This window comes from Rhinopithecus roxellana, chromosome 2 (genome assembly GCF_007565055.1).
Source record: "Rhinopithecus roxellana isolate Shanxi Qingling chromosome 2, ASM756505v1, whole genome shotgun sequence".
Taxonomy (NCBI): Eukaryota; Metazoa; Chordata; class Mammalia; order Primates; family Cercopithecidae; genus Rhinopithecus; species Rhinopithecus roxellana.
Genome location: NC_044550.1, coordinates 39,048,767 through 39,064,695, shown reverse-complemented (window position 1 = coordinate 39,064,695; position 15,929 = coordinate 39,048,767). Strand labels below are relative to the sequence as shown.

The following is a 15,929-nucleotide window of genomic DNA, read 5'->3' as shown; positions in this document are numbered from 1 at the left end:
TCATAGTCTGTAATGAAAGGTGGTATAACCAACTACAGTTTCAGGGATATTTCTTTTAGAAACAGGTTATGCTGCTTCCTAATTTGCAGTTATGTTTGTTGAACTCCCGTATAGGTTTCTAGCATTGTTGGAGCTGGTATAGTTCTCTTCATACCAATGGGAGCTTTTCCTGAAATCACATTTTGTTCTTGTTGTTTTAAGTACTTTTACATACATGATTATGCCCACAGGTAACAGGAAACCAATGTTTCAAAAGAAAAGTTGATTGCATTGCTAGATAATACAGGTATCCTAAACAAGTGCGTGAGCGCCCAGAGGCTTTCTGCTGCTGCCAGAAGTACATATTTTTTTGATTGGTAAGAACTACCAGATGACGCTTCATGAAATATAAATGCCACAAAGACTCAGAGCTCAATAAAAACCTTCCACTCGTCAGTCTGGAAGGATAAGAGAAGGAAAGTTAAGCAACTACAGGAAATGGCTTTGGAAGTTCCAATATCAGTCTATCTTTTATTCAACGGTAGGTAATTTCCTTTTGTTTTGTTAACTTTATATCAGTGTAAAATGTGAATAGAATTTATTTTCTCTGCATTAGAAAGAAGTTGGCTTCTAACAGTTGTTCTTTATGGCAAAGATCAGAGTAATGAATCTGTGGCTTAATTTAGTTTCTTATGTCCTGTATGTTTCTTTCCTAATATATTTTGACACCTTTTTTGAGACCTCCAGAATGTTTGCTTTATACAATTGAAGAGTGATTGATACATTTAGTTACTATACTATAGTGTTCTTATTTTTGGATTAATATGTAAATGTATCAATGGTCTTAAAAATTGGGTTTTTATTTGCTGTAATCCTAATATAGTCAATGGAATGGATGAGAAACTCTAAGGATGTTGCCCTAGTCACATTATGGATTTCAACTGAAATAAATAAAAAATAGAAATAGAAATAAACAGAATAAGAATACTTTCCATCTGTTGCTTGTACATAGAAGGAGGCTCTCTGTTAAAGATGCTTTTGCCCCCTTAATACAGCAATGACAGCACTGACTGAAGAGGCATCCGTGACTGTAACACCTCCAATCACAGCCCAGCAAGGTAACTGGACAGTTAACAAAACAGAAGGTATTTTCTTCCCATTTTCATATTTCACAAGACTTTTCTAAAACTTGGGAGAGAAATTTGGATTGTGATAAAAGCAACATTGGCCATTTTTAATACATATTTTATTATTAGATAATCAACTCTTTTAGCAGGATGCTGTTAAATTGAAGTGACAGATAAATGTGCCAGCAAATAATTGCCCTTTTAAAAGGATGAAGTGAAGCAAATGAGAAAAAAGCTGTATTCAGTTACTGTCTTGAATGTGAAACAGGCCACATTTTCTGCTTCATTTCTGCTTGGTTCCCAATAACCCCTGTGTGTTCAGAGACAGTTTGTCCCCATTTTGGCATTCTTGATGAGCAACATTATATTTTGATCTGTGATTATAAGCTTTGCTGCCAAAGACATTATGGCTACAAGATGAAAAGCACTTTCCCTCATCTGTGGAATGATCTTTTTTCTTGTTTGCTTTGGGGTTTTTGTTGTTATTTTAGCATATGTTCTATTTCCTAACCACTTGTACCCAATTTTTGTTATTGATGGTGATGATATATTTTCTTTCGTATTTAATTATTATCACAGTGGCTTCTGGATGCTCTTGAGCATCAGCGTTCTTCTCAAATCTGTTTAAACTCTTAGAGGTGAAACTTGGAAAGCTTGCTGCTTACCAAGACCTGTGACTGAGTGGTTATGATTCTTCTGCAAATTGCATCCTGATTGCTATGTGAAGGCTGGCAATGTGATTTAGGACAGAGGAAACAATGTCTTGTACTCAGAGTCAGGCAAATAAAGGAAGATTGTCATATCTCAGTGTTCTTCATTTCATCAATAATTTAAAATTTTAAATGACTGTCTCAAAATATTTTACCCATTTGATTTTTTGAATATCTGTTGATTTGCAAAACGAGATCAATGTGGGTTTTAGAATAACTTTTAGCCAACTATTTGACTTCTAAGCCTTTGAACAAAGAGGAAACACCTTATTAGAATATAATATACTGGCCTGGCGCAGTGGCTCATGCCTGTAATCCCAGCACTTTGGGAGGCTGAGGCGGGCAAATCACCTGAGGTCAGGGGTTTGAGACCAGCCTGGCCAACATGGTGAAACCCCATCTCTACTAAAAATACAAAAATTAGCTGGGCATGGTGGCACATGCCTCTAATCCCAGCTACTCAGGAGGCTGATGAAGGAGAATTGCTTGAACCCGGGAGGGGGAGGCTGCAGTGAGCTGAGATGGGGCCATTGCACTCCAGCCTGGGTGACAGAGCGAGAGTCCGTCTGAAAAAAAATAAAATAAAATAAAAAAAGAAAAAAGAATATAATATACTGCAGAAAATTAAAGAAGCATCGTTTTCTCTCAATGACTGACTTCGTAATAGCATGCTCAGTACTATATTTTTGTTCTTCCTTAATGGTGAACAGCAAATAAAATTTTTTGAGTTACAAGTAATAATAACAGTAAAAAGAAATCCAATACAGTCATCCTTCATAATTGGTTCAGCATTGGTTCCAAGACCTCTTCCTCCTGCCCAGAGGGTACCAAAATCCACAGATGCTCAAATCCCTTATATAAAATAGCAAAATATTTGCATATAAGCTATAGACACACACTCATGTACTTTAAATCATCCCTTGATTAGTTATGCCTAAAACATTGTAAACACTATATAAATAGTTGTTATACTGCATTGTTTAGGGAATAATGGTAAGAAAAGAAGTCTGTACATGTTATGTACAGATGCTTTTTTTTCAAATATTTTCCATATGAGATTGGTTGAATTCACAGATGTGGAACCTATGAATATGGAGGTACAACTGTATATCATTTCTGTATTTTTCCTTTGCTTTCTTGATGGAGAACTTTAATTTTTCCTTTTGCTTTTTATCTAACTTAAAAATATCAATCTAGTATCTTAGAAAAATTTTTATAAAGTTATGATCATTCTTCTCATTCTTAGGGGAAAGATGAGTCTCTCTGTTACAAATTTTCTTTAGAAATGGCTTAATTTTCACATTTTTCTGTGCAATCTAGTTTCAGGCTTAGTTAATCGAACTTCTTTAGTCTTGAAATAGAAAGCACCCAGCACAGTTTATAATGGAAAATTCTCACTGCCTGAGAATTAATTATTAAAATGATAAATTGTGTTCATCCTATTCAACAAAATGAATGTGAATTAGAAGGTAATGTGTGTTCTCACCAAAATAAAGTAATACAGCATAGTATGTTGTTTGTAATCTTAACATCTAAAGATTTAGCATTTTTAATATAAAAAAGAATGCCTCTTAAAACTGTTTTTTCCCTGAATATAAGTAAGATTTGCTTAATCTTAGCAAGGCAAATATGGTGTACCTTTATCATAATGATGAGGAAATATGTTTATTTCTAAAAATGACAAATAAACTGCCATTGATTCTGCTTGAGAAAAATTTAAGAATCAAAAAGTATACCCCAAAGGACTCAATTATGCAATTTTACCCAAGGGTCATTCCCACTGCATAAACACCAAGAATGGCATAGGTATGTCTTTTGTACATCAGAGAATCAGGAATAAGAATCTTGTTTATTATCTCACAAGTGTAAATTCAGATCTTCCCAAGTGCTGACTTCTCAGGTATAAAGGAAGAAAATGGAAATATTATGTGAGACCTTCTATATTAATTAGTACTCAGGCACAAGTCTGGGAAGCATTGCTCATAATAATCTGCTAAGACTAGAACCAATGCTGCCACCCTTTGGTGAATTTGTTGCCTTTTCTGTCTTACTACGTTGCTTTAAAAAATGAAACAATCATCAATCTACCTCCATCCCCTAATTAATTAATAATATGTCATATCATATGTCTAGATGATATTAACCCAGCCCTTGTGAATACAACCTGCTAAGAGAATCAATAGTTTAAAGGACACAGCACCACCCCCAAATATCCTTAAAATTAAAAATGTATTTACATATGTATTAAAAATTTACCATAAAAGTAAGACACATTTCATTTGCTAATATTGTATCTCCTTTTCCTAGCTGACAACTTGGAAGGACCCATAGCCTTGAAGTTCTCACACCTTTGCCTGGAAGATCATAACAGTTACTGCATCAATGGTGCTTGTGCATTCCACCATGAGCTAGAGAAAGCCATCTGCAGGTAAGTCCTAGAGACAGGAGATGAGTTTATGCCTCTGTTGTTTCATATAGTACATTTCCACACTTTTCTCTCTTTAGTTTAAAAGGGTGCATAATCTGAACATGACTTGACAGGCCTCTACATATTTGAATATCTAAGGAGTCTTTTGTCTAAACTATTTAATCCTCATTAATTAAAAACATGGTTGCCAGATTAGTAGCATCTCTTGAACCTGGTGCTTTTTAGAAATGCAGGATCTATGCTCTACCCCAGAACTACTGAATCAGAATCTGCATTTTTAACAACATGCAAAGGTGATTTTAAGTTTTGGGGTTGTTTTCAGGATGAAATGAAGGAAACTAAGGCAAAAACATTACAGGAATATGAAGTTCTAGAGCAACTAAGATACTATTTTTATGATCATGATTTGCTCAGTATTGTCCTATGGAAGAATAGGCTAATGATTTTTCTAGAGTAAATTATGCAAGCATACTACCTTTCCCTCTACTAATGAAGGGAAAATATGGGGCCTTCATGATTATTGGAAAATGCACAGCTGCTTCATTGCGCTTAACAGATTGGCTTTCATTTGGTATTTGCCTCTTCAATTTAAATTCCTTATTTCCATTTTTTTTTTAATTTATTGAAACAGGTTATTTATTTGTATTTCTACCACCATAGGTTTTAAAATTAAACTTTTTTTTCTTTTTTTAAAGGTGTTTTACTGGTTATACTGGAGAAAGGTGTGAGCACTTGACTTTAACTTCATATGCTGTGGATTCTTATGAAAAATACATTGCAATTGGGATTGGTGTTGGATTACTATTAAGTGGTTTTCTTGTTATTTTTTACTGCTATATAAGAAAAAGGTATGAAAAAGACAAAATATGAAGTCACTTCATATGCATTTGTTTGACAAATATTTATTCAGCCCCTATAATGTGCCAGGAATTGACATGTAAAATTTTTTTAATTAAAAAAGAGCTGTAAATCTGGCAAAAAGTTTCTATGTAATATTTTTCATGCCTTTTCTCATAAACCCAGATGAGTGGTAAAAATTTGCCTTCAGTTGTAATAGGAGAGTTTAAAAGTACAGTCTCCCTTCATCCTATCTCTGTCTGCCCACATTAAAATTGTAAATGACAAGGACAGCAGGCCCCAAGAAAGTAGGGACCAAGTATGTCTTGTTCAAAATTGTGTATTCAGTGCCTTACACTATGCCTAGCACACAACACACACTGAGTAAATATTTGTTGAGTGAAATAAAATCAAGAAACAAGTAAAAACTGAATAAAAATGTGTGACAAACATTGGCCATTTCTTCCCAGACATCAACTGGGGGTATCTTCAGAAGATACTGTCTTTTGCTAAAACCTTAAGAAGATAATCTACAAATAATTGTAATTATTTACATATTCATTCTTAATTCTTGTTTTTTTCCACATGAGTAATTTTTCCTTAAATTCATGTAACTAGGATAAAGTCAAGAAATAAAGTGAGATACCCTAACAAAAAAATACAAATATATTATTTCCCTTGCTGTACTCTAAAAAGTTGTCATTTCTGAATAACCAAAACTGCCTGTTCAAAATTAGAAAAGTTTGTTTTGCTTAACAAATACATCTTAGAGAGAATCAAATCTATATTATATCAGTTGTAGATTTGCCTAACAGACCAAGAAATGTAATAATAATGAGGAGGAGGAGGTAAGACTTTTCCACATTACTAAGGTGGCTCTCTGAGGTCAGATTTCCTAGGGGCAGAGCCTTCAGATGGAAATTACTGTGCATGTGATTGGTTGAGGGAGTACTCTACCTTTGTTTTAGGTGAAACCTGTAATAAAGTAAGGAAAGCAGATGGAGCACAAGAAGAAGCTAAGCAAAGATGTGGTTTTAACTGAAGTGTAGCCCCAGTCTGATTCCACAGGGAGATCTAGAATGTGAATAGCAGTGTAGACTTCTCACAAGGAGAAGAGGCATCTGGATTTCAATATCCCATATTATACAATCATGGATTCATGTGGGGTAAGGAACAGGGGCTTGTAATCTCCCAGCAATCTCCTGCCAGGGCACTCAGTTGGCCATGGGCAAACCCTGGGAGACTGCTGCCAATGAGCCTGTTAATGCCCACAGATGCTGAGGGATGGGTTGACCGATGGGTAAAGGCGATCTGGGAGGGACACCAAGCGCAACTGCTGCAGGGTGCATTTATGTAAGCTTCAATGACCTATATGAACCATAGTCAAATTCATATGGAAACCAATGCTCTGTTTCAGGTGTCTAAAATTGAAATCACCTTACAATGTCTGTTCTGGAGAAAGACGACCGCTGTGAGGCCTTTGTAAAGAATTTTCATCAAGGCATCTGTAGAGATCAGTGAGCTCAAAATTAAAGTTTTCACATGAAACAACAAAACTTGTCAAGCTGACTAGGCTCCAAAGTAATGAAAGTTGGGATCACAATAAAATGAGAAGATAAAATTCAGTGTTGGCCTTTAGACTTTGCCATCCTTAAGGAGTGATGGAAGCCAAGTGAACAAGCTGCAGGGACAGAAGTCAAGTTCATAGTTTCACTCCGGGTTTTTTGTTGTTGTGTGGTTATTATTCTCACTACAGAAAGACTGAGTTTTATGCCTCTGGCTGTGTCAGATGTGAATTTTCATGGGAATAATAATCAACCTTGCAGGCAAGCCAAAGCAATGCCTTGCTTGGGTTCTTCATGTTCTTACTACCCAGCATTTTTTACCACCTAGATGGGCCTAATTCTATTTGCTCAATGAACCTTATCCCAAACTTGTTGTTTTCATGGTGTCTAAAAGAATGTGATGTCAGCTTTTAGAATGAAAATCAGTGTTAAGGTACCTCCAGTGAACCAAACATATGTATTAAATCTAAGCCACTGAAAACAGAATGGAAAATCCAAGGCAAATACAAATCATGCACAGCTTGTAACAACATACAGCCTTTATATGTAAAATATGGAATAAACTAGAGTTTCTGAAGACTGAAGCTATCTGGATATCAAGTCTGGAGTAGGCAAAGCATTTCCATTTCTACATGGATTATAAAACTTTGTGTTGGACTCACTGGTCCCTAATGCTTTTGTTCATCACTTCCTCCAGTTATCAGTGGAATTACCCGGTGACCATTCATTCGGACCAAAATCCTAGAACTCTCCTACTGAATAAAAGTCTACAATTGGCCCTAAAATAGAAACTGAAAACAGGATATAGAATTTTTTCACCAGACCACAGCATGTGGAAACTTTCTTTATCATTTTTGAATACTTGTTAACAGATTTGCACATAAGAGGGAGAGGAAAAAAAAATGGAGTAACAGTCAAAATAATAAGAATCAGTATCCAGGCCAGGCGCGGTGGTTCACGCCTGTAATCCCAGCACTTTCGGAGGCCGAGGCAGATGGATCACCTGAGTCAAGAGTTTGAGACCAGCCTGGCCAACATGGTAAAACCCCGTCTCTACTAAAAATACAAAAATTAGCTGGGCATGATGGCGCATGCCTGTAATCCCAGCTACTCTGGAGGCTGACAGAAGAGAATCACTTGAACCTGGGAGGCAGAGGTTGTAGTGAGCCAGGATGGCCACTCTGCACTCCAACCTGGGCGACAAGAACGAAACTCCATCTGAAAAAAAAAAAAAAAAAATCAGTATCCTTCTTCTTAGTTATATTTCTGCCACTTAATTCAGTCATATGCAGGTCGCTTAATTTATTTGGGCTTTAGTTTCATTTTCTACAAGGCCCTCGTAGCTCTAAAACTTGACAGTGGAATAAGGAAATGTTTTTCCAAATGTGCATTGCCGGTGAGATCCTCAACATCAGCATGTTGAGATGGACCTCAACCCCACCTCTAACCCTGAAACACACCACTCGATATTATCTAACGTGTATATTTTAGTGTTTAGTTTGTAAAATAATTTATTTTTGAAGGAAATATAAAATATTAAAGAGTAATAATAGCTATCATTTTTTAAGATTCAATCTAAAACAGTGGACTCTTTTTTTTCCATTTGTGATGTAGATAAGCAAGACAATTTTGATCATGAGTGGTGAAAAGAGGATCAAACTTGACTATTCTTGCAATGGCAGTCCAGCAACAAGCCTTTCATTTACATTAAATTATAACTTTTCATTCCTTCCTAAACCAAACTTAAAATCTGCTTCCCTTTGTGTAGAAGGTATTTAACTTGTTTTGTTTTTCCTTCAGAAGGAATTTAATGCAAATGGACTGCAGTCAGCACTTTCTGAATGTTTTTACACAGTATGCAAAGCTTACATCATACCAAGGAGTGGAGAATTGAAGTTTCCTCCCAGTGACTCCAGTGACAGACCACACCTAGAAAGCGATTCTCTTCCTGAGTATTTCAAAAAGATGTGAAATAGCTGGGGAGAGTATGGGAAGAAATAATACAGGATTGCCTTTAATTAATTAAGAACTGCCTCCTGATAAAAGGAGAAAGAAATTAATGCTGGAGTCTGGAGGGGTGATAACTTTAAAGATTATAAATATTTGTTGTCTATAAATATTTATAAATTACAAACACAATATACTTAAAATTAGAACATAAGGAAGAGAATTAAAATCCTCAGGTTGCAAAACCAAAGTGTTAACCAAAACAAATACAGAGATTCAACTTTTTTCACCTATAGAATAGTACTTATTAACAACATAAAATCTACCCTGTGAGATTGTATAGAAGCTCAGAGTGTAGCTTATGATAACCGTCTGTTTATGATATTTCATATAAAACAATCTTGTGATCCTGTAGTTCCTAGCATTAATTTTGTAGGAAGGAATTTCTGACATTCCTATGGAGCTAGAGCCACATCTGGCAATATTTAAGTACCTAAGCAGAACTTAAGTGGGAAAATGCATAAGTATAAAATATTTGGAAATTGTTTCATTTTTTTTCTATATGCAAGAAGACCCTAAAAAGAGCCTTTCAGTAAAGTTTGTGCTTCAGAACTACACTTTCAGCTATCAATCAATGTATCATTAATTGGGGGTGGATTATTTAGGAAACAAATGCCAACATGTTTCTGGCATCTTTAACTACATTACACTAGCCAAGAGGTTCATCAATTTCTTTCATTCCCCATTTTATCTCTTCCCTTTGTCTATCCTTCAATTATTTGAGAACACATTCTTAAGTCATCAATATTCATGAGTGCTTTATTATTTAGCATTTCAGAGTATAATGAGGACAGGGCACAGAAAATAATCTCCCATCCTGGAGTCAGTAAATTTGCAGAAAAAGTAATTGCAAATGCTTGTCATTATATTCTTATATTCATTATATTATATTTCCCAAGGTAACTTTTCGTATAGTTGTGTTTTCATAAAGTTTGAAAAGGATGAAATTATAACATAGTTCATCTTTTAGTCTTTCCTAGAACAATACGAATCTAATCCTTTAATTTTAACATGTTCATTTTGGTAATGTCAAGATTTCCATTCATTATATTTAATTGAGAAAAAAGTCGTAAGAAACTAACAAACATCAGCAATTTAAGCTTTTGATTTAAACATGAAGACGATTCATCTATGCAGAGGACCATAAGGAAGTCATTTAATGTCTCTGCATTACAAAATGTAGCATGCTTTCTCTGAAGTGATATACATATTGATATCCTGAAACCCACACTCATGGGAAGGGTTACCAGAATCCCTCTATTGCAAAACATCACTCTTTCTCGCTTACGTCATGGCTGCCTGACATCAGGACATGAGCAGCTGCCAAGATGAACTATAAATGTTGAAACTTAGTTTACCAGTTAAGCACTGCCTAATCTGGGTGAGCCCACATTTTCGTCCAAACCTTTGGCTCGGACTTATTCAGTAGCACATTCGCAAATGTCTTTTAGTAGCACATTCACAAATGTCTTTTCTAAATTCTGAATTTTTATTGAGTATTCAATTTTTATTAATTATTTAATCCATCAATGCCCAGTTCAGAGTATAAGAGCTTAAGCAGTTAATTTTCTAAGACTTGTAAGGCTAGGCCCCTTAAGAATATCCATGTGAGTACATGTATCCCATCATTATATTTTACTTCTCTTCCAAAACTAAACATGATGGATGTTCCAGATTGTCGGCACACCCACAGCTTCCAAAGAAACATCTCATAAAGATTAGAAATTTGATTATATGTTTAAGTTCTTTGTAAGTTCTAAATATTAGCCCTTTGTCAGATGAGTGGATTGCAAAAATTTTCTCCCATTCTGTAGGTTGCCTGTTCACTCTGATGGTAGTTTCTTTTGCTGTGCAGAAGCTCTTTAGTTTAATTAGATCCCATTTGTCAATTTTGGCTTTTGTTGCCATTGCTTTTGATGTTTTAGTCATGAAGTCCTTGCCCGTGCCTATGGCCTGAATGGTATTGCCTAGTTTTCTTCTAGGATTTTTACAGTTTTAGGTCTAACATTTAAGTCTTTAATCCATCTTGAATTAATTTTTGTATAAGGTGTAAGGGAGGGATCCAGTTTCAGCTTTCTACATATGACTAGCCAGTTTTCCCTGCACCGTTTATTAAATAAGGAATCCTTTCCCCATTTCTTGTTTTTGTTAGGTTTGTCAAAGATCAGATGGTTGTAGATGTGTGGTATTATTTCTGAAGGCTCTGTTCTGTTCCATTGGTCTATATCTCTGTTTTGGTACCAGTACCATGCTGTTTTGGTTACTGTACCCTTGTAGTATAGTTTGAAGTCAGGTAGCATGATGCCTCCAGCTTTGTTCTTTTGGCTTAGGATTGTCTTGGCGATGTGGGCTCTTTTTTGGTTCCATATGAACTTTAAAGCAGTTTTTTTTTTTTTTCCAATTCTGTGAAGAAAGTCATTAGTAGCTTCATGGGGATGGCGTTGAATCTATAAATTACCTTGGACAATATGGCCATTTTCACTATATTGATTCTTCCTATCCATGAGCATGGACCCCATCAAAAAGTGGGCAAAGGATATGAACAGACACTTATCAAAAGAAGACATTTACGCAGCCAACAGACACATGAAAAAATGCTCATCATCACTGACCATCAGAGAAATGCAAATTAAAACCACAATGAGATACCATCTCACACAAGTTAGAATGGTGATCATTAAAAAGTCAGGAAACAGCAGGTGCTGGAGAGGATGTGGAGAAATAGGAACACTTTTACACTGTTGATGGGACTGTAAACTAGTTCAGCCATTGTGGAAGACTGTGTGGTGATTCTTCAAGGATCTAGAACTAGAAATTCCATTTGACCCAGCCATCCCATTACTGGGTATGTACCCAGAGGATTATAAATCATGCTGTTATAAAGATACATGCACATGTATGTTTATTGTGGCACTATTCACAGTAGCAATGACTTGGAACCGACCCAAATGTCCATCAATGATAGACTGGATTAAGAAAATGTGGCACATATACACCATGGAATACTATGCAGCCATAAAAAAGGATGAGTTCATGTCCTTTGCAGGGACATGGATGAAGCTGGAAACCATCATTCTGAGCAAACTATTGCAAAGACAGAAAACCAACACTGCATGTTCTCACTCATAGGTGGGAACTGAACAATGAGAACACTTGGACACAGGGTGGGGAACATCACACACTGGGGCCTGTCATGGGATGGGGGTAGGAGGGAGGGATAGCATTAGGAGATATACCTAATGTAAATGACAAGTTAATGGGTGCAGCACACCAACATGGCACATGTATATGTATGTAACAAACCTGCACGTTGTGCACATATACCCTAGAACCTAAAGTATGATTAAAAAAAAAAAAAAAAAGAAAGAAAGAAATGTGATTATATGGTAATAAGGAGAGCTGAATTGTTCAGTCAGGTCTTAACTAAACACCTCATGGCCTTTCTTTGTCATTTTTATGTCTCAGATATTGTTGGGGCATAAGTTATCTAGATTAAAATTTGGTTAAGTTCACAGTCAACTAGCTGTCAAACTAGCCGTATTACTGATCTTTAAGAGGGTAATTTTTTTTTTTTTTTTTTTTTTTTTGAGATGGAGTCTGTCTCACTCTTTGACCAGGCTGGAGTGCAGTAGCACAATCTCGGCTCAGTGCAACCTCCACCTCCCGGGTTCAAGCGATTCTCCTGCCTCAGCCTCCCGAGTAGCTGGGACTACAGGCATGTGCCACCACGCCCAGCTAATTTTTGTATTTTTAGTAGAGACGGGGTTTCACCATGTTGGCCAGGATGGTGTCTCGATCTCTTCTTGACCTTGTGATCCGCCCACCTCAGCCTCCCAAAGTGCTGGATTACAGGCGTGAGCCACCACGCCTGGCCACAAAATAATAATACTATTTGTCATGGATCAACCACAAAATTCCCCTGCTGTCATCTGCAAATTATTAAGATATGTATAACACTCCCAGGGTGGGGTCAGATCAATGTCAAGTGCCTGCTCATAGTTGAGTGCACAGTCTGGGGAGAGACTGTATACTGTAAAGGAACTCTGGCTTATCCTATGACTCAAGGAATGAGGAGTATTCTCTTAGAGTACTCTCTTGGAATACTGGGAATATTCTACTCTAGCCTGTAGTCAGTATTCCTAGAGAAAATTGGAAATATTCTAATCTAGCCTGTAACCGTTGGCTATAGGCTATTTCCCAATATTTCTTAGCTTTATTGAGACATATCTGACTCAGGTTGTTTTTGAGATCAGGAGTGAGGAATCCAAGTGGTTTTCATGTCTACAGTAAAATCTCATCAACCCCCTTCTCTCCACATTACCTTCAATCCTACCTCAGGCCCACATGCACCTTGCAGAAAAGCAGTAAGTAGTGGTCCAGTAAGTGGTGGTCCAGCTGAGGAAAAAAATTGCAAGATAACATTTTACAAAATGTGTGCAATAGTTTGGCACTAAAATGACCTGTGTTCTAGTTCAGCTGTGTGATTTGAACTTTACTGGGACCCTTTGGATATGATATCCTCGCCTGTTAAGTGGAGAAGTTAGACTCTGAAGATGACCTCCACATTCCCTTCCTGGCTGGAAGTCGTACATTGGAAATGTGACGTCTATAAGCAGATCTAGTCCACAGACATATTCCTTTTAGCTTTCATGGTGTTTGTTTTAAATCAAGCCCATGTTTAAAAACCAAGGTGTTTTATTACTTTAAAAAATCTAGCCTCTTTTGAAAAATAAAAAATATAGAGCTCTGGTCCTATTTTCTTTGTGCCAGCACTCTATAACTTTTGTAACTTTGGTTAGAAGGAGCATGACTCAATACCCAACTGCTGCTGATGCTTAGGCTGCCAATCCAGGGTCCTATGGGCCTTTAAGTCTGCAAACTTGCTTCTTTGGTTTAATTTTTCATCTTTCCTCATCTAAATTCTCCTGAGTCTAATCATTAAGATGACTGTAGAGGGCCCCATTGTACTGCAAACCTCATAAACCATAAAGGAGTCTCAGATCAAAGAGTTGCCCAGGAATGTGCTTATTAGGAAAACCCACACTCACCTGGAAACCGGCAGGGGTGGCATCTGGTGACTCAGGCACTGCCCCGCCCACACCTTCAGTCACTTTCTGCTATAATCCTTGTCAGATCTGTCTTTTCAGTGCACAGGCTTGCTTATGTTGCCTCCCAGCTCAAGAACTGACACCGACTCGCCATTGTGCACCATGTCTAGTAAAGACTGCTCAGCCTGCAGTGTGAAGCCCTCTCCAGGGAGGCTCGGGTGGTCTGTCTTTCTCATCCCCCCTCGCCCTATGTATATTATCAGCTGTGGCCTACCGCTGCTCTATGCTCTGCAAATGAGCCACACAATCCATCTCTGTGTTTTACGGTCTCTACTGTTCCTGCCACGTGTATTATCCTCCCTCACCTCTGTCTGCCAAGATCATATTATCTTTTTTTCAAATGCTGCCCCCTCCTTAAAGAATGATGTTATTTACATATGTCATTTCTCCTTCTTTTGAGAAGGAGAAATGATGTTAATTTCCTTGACATCTTTCTCTTTTTTTTTTTTTTTGTACTTTTCAAATACTTACATTCTGCCTTGTATTATAATTACTTATGTTCTTGGCTAAGTTCCAATTGTAATAATAACAGTGAACTTCATTTATTAAATTCACATCATAGACTGGGCACAGTGCTGAGTAATTTGCAGATAGTATCTCCCTTAATCCTCAGAGACATCCAGGAGAAAGGTTTTATTAGGGGTTGTGTTCAACAGTGGTTAAGAACACAAGTGTCTGGAGTTTAACAGACAGATTGAAATCCAGCTTCACTCCTACTGACTGTGCTACCTTAATCAAGTTTTTTTTTCTTTTTTTTTTTTACTTTTCTAAGCCCAAGTTTTGTCATTTGTAGAAATGGGACAATATTTATATCATAGATTGTTTTGAGGTTAATAATAAGTGATCAATGAATGTTAGCTATTTTATTACAATTGAATTCTATTTTTCACATTAGGACACTGAAATTCAGAAAGTTTAAGCAACTTGTTCCATGATATGCACCCAGTAAGTGGTGGAACCTAGATTTGGCTGCAAGTCTGTCCAGTTCCCAGGCTTTATGGTCTTAATTAGTGACAGGCAGGTGAGCACATGGCTGCTGGTGTCTCTGAATACAAGTCCTGCTGCACTTAGCACAGTTGGACCATACTTGAGTTTGCCCAGTGTTGTTTGAAGTGGGATCTGCATTCTCAGAGAGCTGAGTTTCGAATTCCAGCTGTTTATTAGCTTTGTGGTTTAGAATAAATTATCCCTCTAATTCATAGTTGCCTCCATTATAAAATGGGGAAAATAATCACACCCACAGGGTCATTTTCGGATTAAGTTAAATCAGATAACTAATACAGGTAAAATTCATAGAACATAGCACTCATTCAATAAATATTATTATAATTATAAGGCATCTAAAACTCCATTGAAACCCTTATTGACACTCAACATGGTAAGTTTTGTCACAAGGTGACATATGTTCCTAAAAATCATTACACTAAAAAATTGAGCAGGATATCCCACAGGACTCATTCAGAAATGGGGGTTTGAGAAACAATACTCAAAAAGCTTCATCAGTAACATATTAAAAAAAAAAAACTCTAAAAATGGTAACACAGTTTTATACATTTTAGGTGGTGAAAATATACATAAACAGTACAATAAGCATGGTACGTTATCTTTAAAAAGACCTGCGGTTTGCTTGTGGAAGTGGGTATTGGCAGGGTTTAGCTTGTGAATTATTATCAAGTGATGGAGGAGGGGTTTTTAAAATTGGGTGGAAAGTTATAACAGCAGATGTGGTTGAGTGTGGTTTATAACTCAAATATGAGCCAAGATACCTGGTAGATATTTGAGAATCACACACATGTGTGCTCTCTCCTATGCTGCTCTGCTCAACAGTTTTCCTTATCATCTAGCATTTCTCTCTGGTGAAATTATACCTAAGCAAACACAAAGTTCCTGTTATGTACAAATTATTTTTTATGTTGGAAAAAACTCACGCTTTAAAACAAGCATTAAAACAGAATTGATTGTACCTTGAAATTATCATAAGCCTTGTATCTCAGCCTAAACCTTCATCATAATTATTAAACATTTGAAATATTCTGATATTAGGCACTCAAGACCTTGGGACCTGGGGGTTATCATAACCCTCATTTCTCCACCTAAATTTAACAAGTGTCAAGGACAAAATTCCAAAGCCCCATATTACTGTGGATTCAAGTTCTTATCATATTACT

The 15,929-nt window shown here is 36.6% G+C and overlaps 1 protein-coding gene across 2 annotated transcripts; it reads left to right on the top strand.

The window, feature by feature from the left end:
* Positions 1 to 419: 419 nt before the first annotated feature.
* Positions 420 to 9,207, top strand: EPGN (epithelial mitogen). Of its 2 annotated transcripts, none has more exons than XM_010377137.2 (5): positions 420 to 520; positions 1,035 to 1,124; positions 4,124 to 4,244; positions 4,940 to 5,092; positions 6,499 to 9,207. In XM_010377137.2, the coding sequence occupies exons 1-5, from the start codon at positions 478 to 480 to the stop codon at positions 6,554 to 6,556; spliced, it is 465 nt and encodes a 154-aa protein (XP_010375439.1). In that variant the 5' UTR covers positions 420 to 477; the 3' UTR covers positions 6,557 to 9,207. The 2 variants fall into 2 exon arrangements, with proteins under 2 accessions (XP_010375439.1, XP_010375441.1); XM_010377139.2 differs by having other exon boundaries at positions 1,035 to 1,097; positions 6,499 to 7,668.
* The last annotated feature ends 6,722 nt before the right edge of the window (positions 9,208 to 15,929 follow it).

Bases quoted from the DNA above. Each gene is read 5' to 3' on its own strand.
- EPGN (XM_010377137.2), top strand. From the start codon at position 478: ATGGCTTTGGAAGTTCCAATATCAGTCTATCTTTTATTCAACG. The intron at 1,125-4,123 runs GTATTTTCTTCC...TCCTTTTCCTAG, and splicing joins GACAGTTAACAAAACAGAAG to CTGACAACTTGGAAGGACCC. The intron at 5,093-6,498 runs GTATGAAAAAGA...GCTCTGTTTCAG, and splicing joins TACTGCTATATAAGAAAAAG to GTGTCTAAAATTGAAATCAC.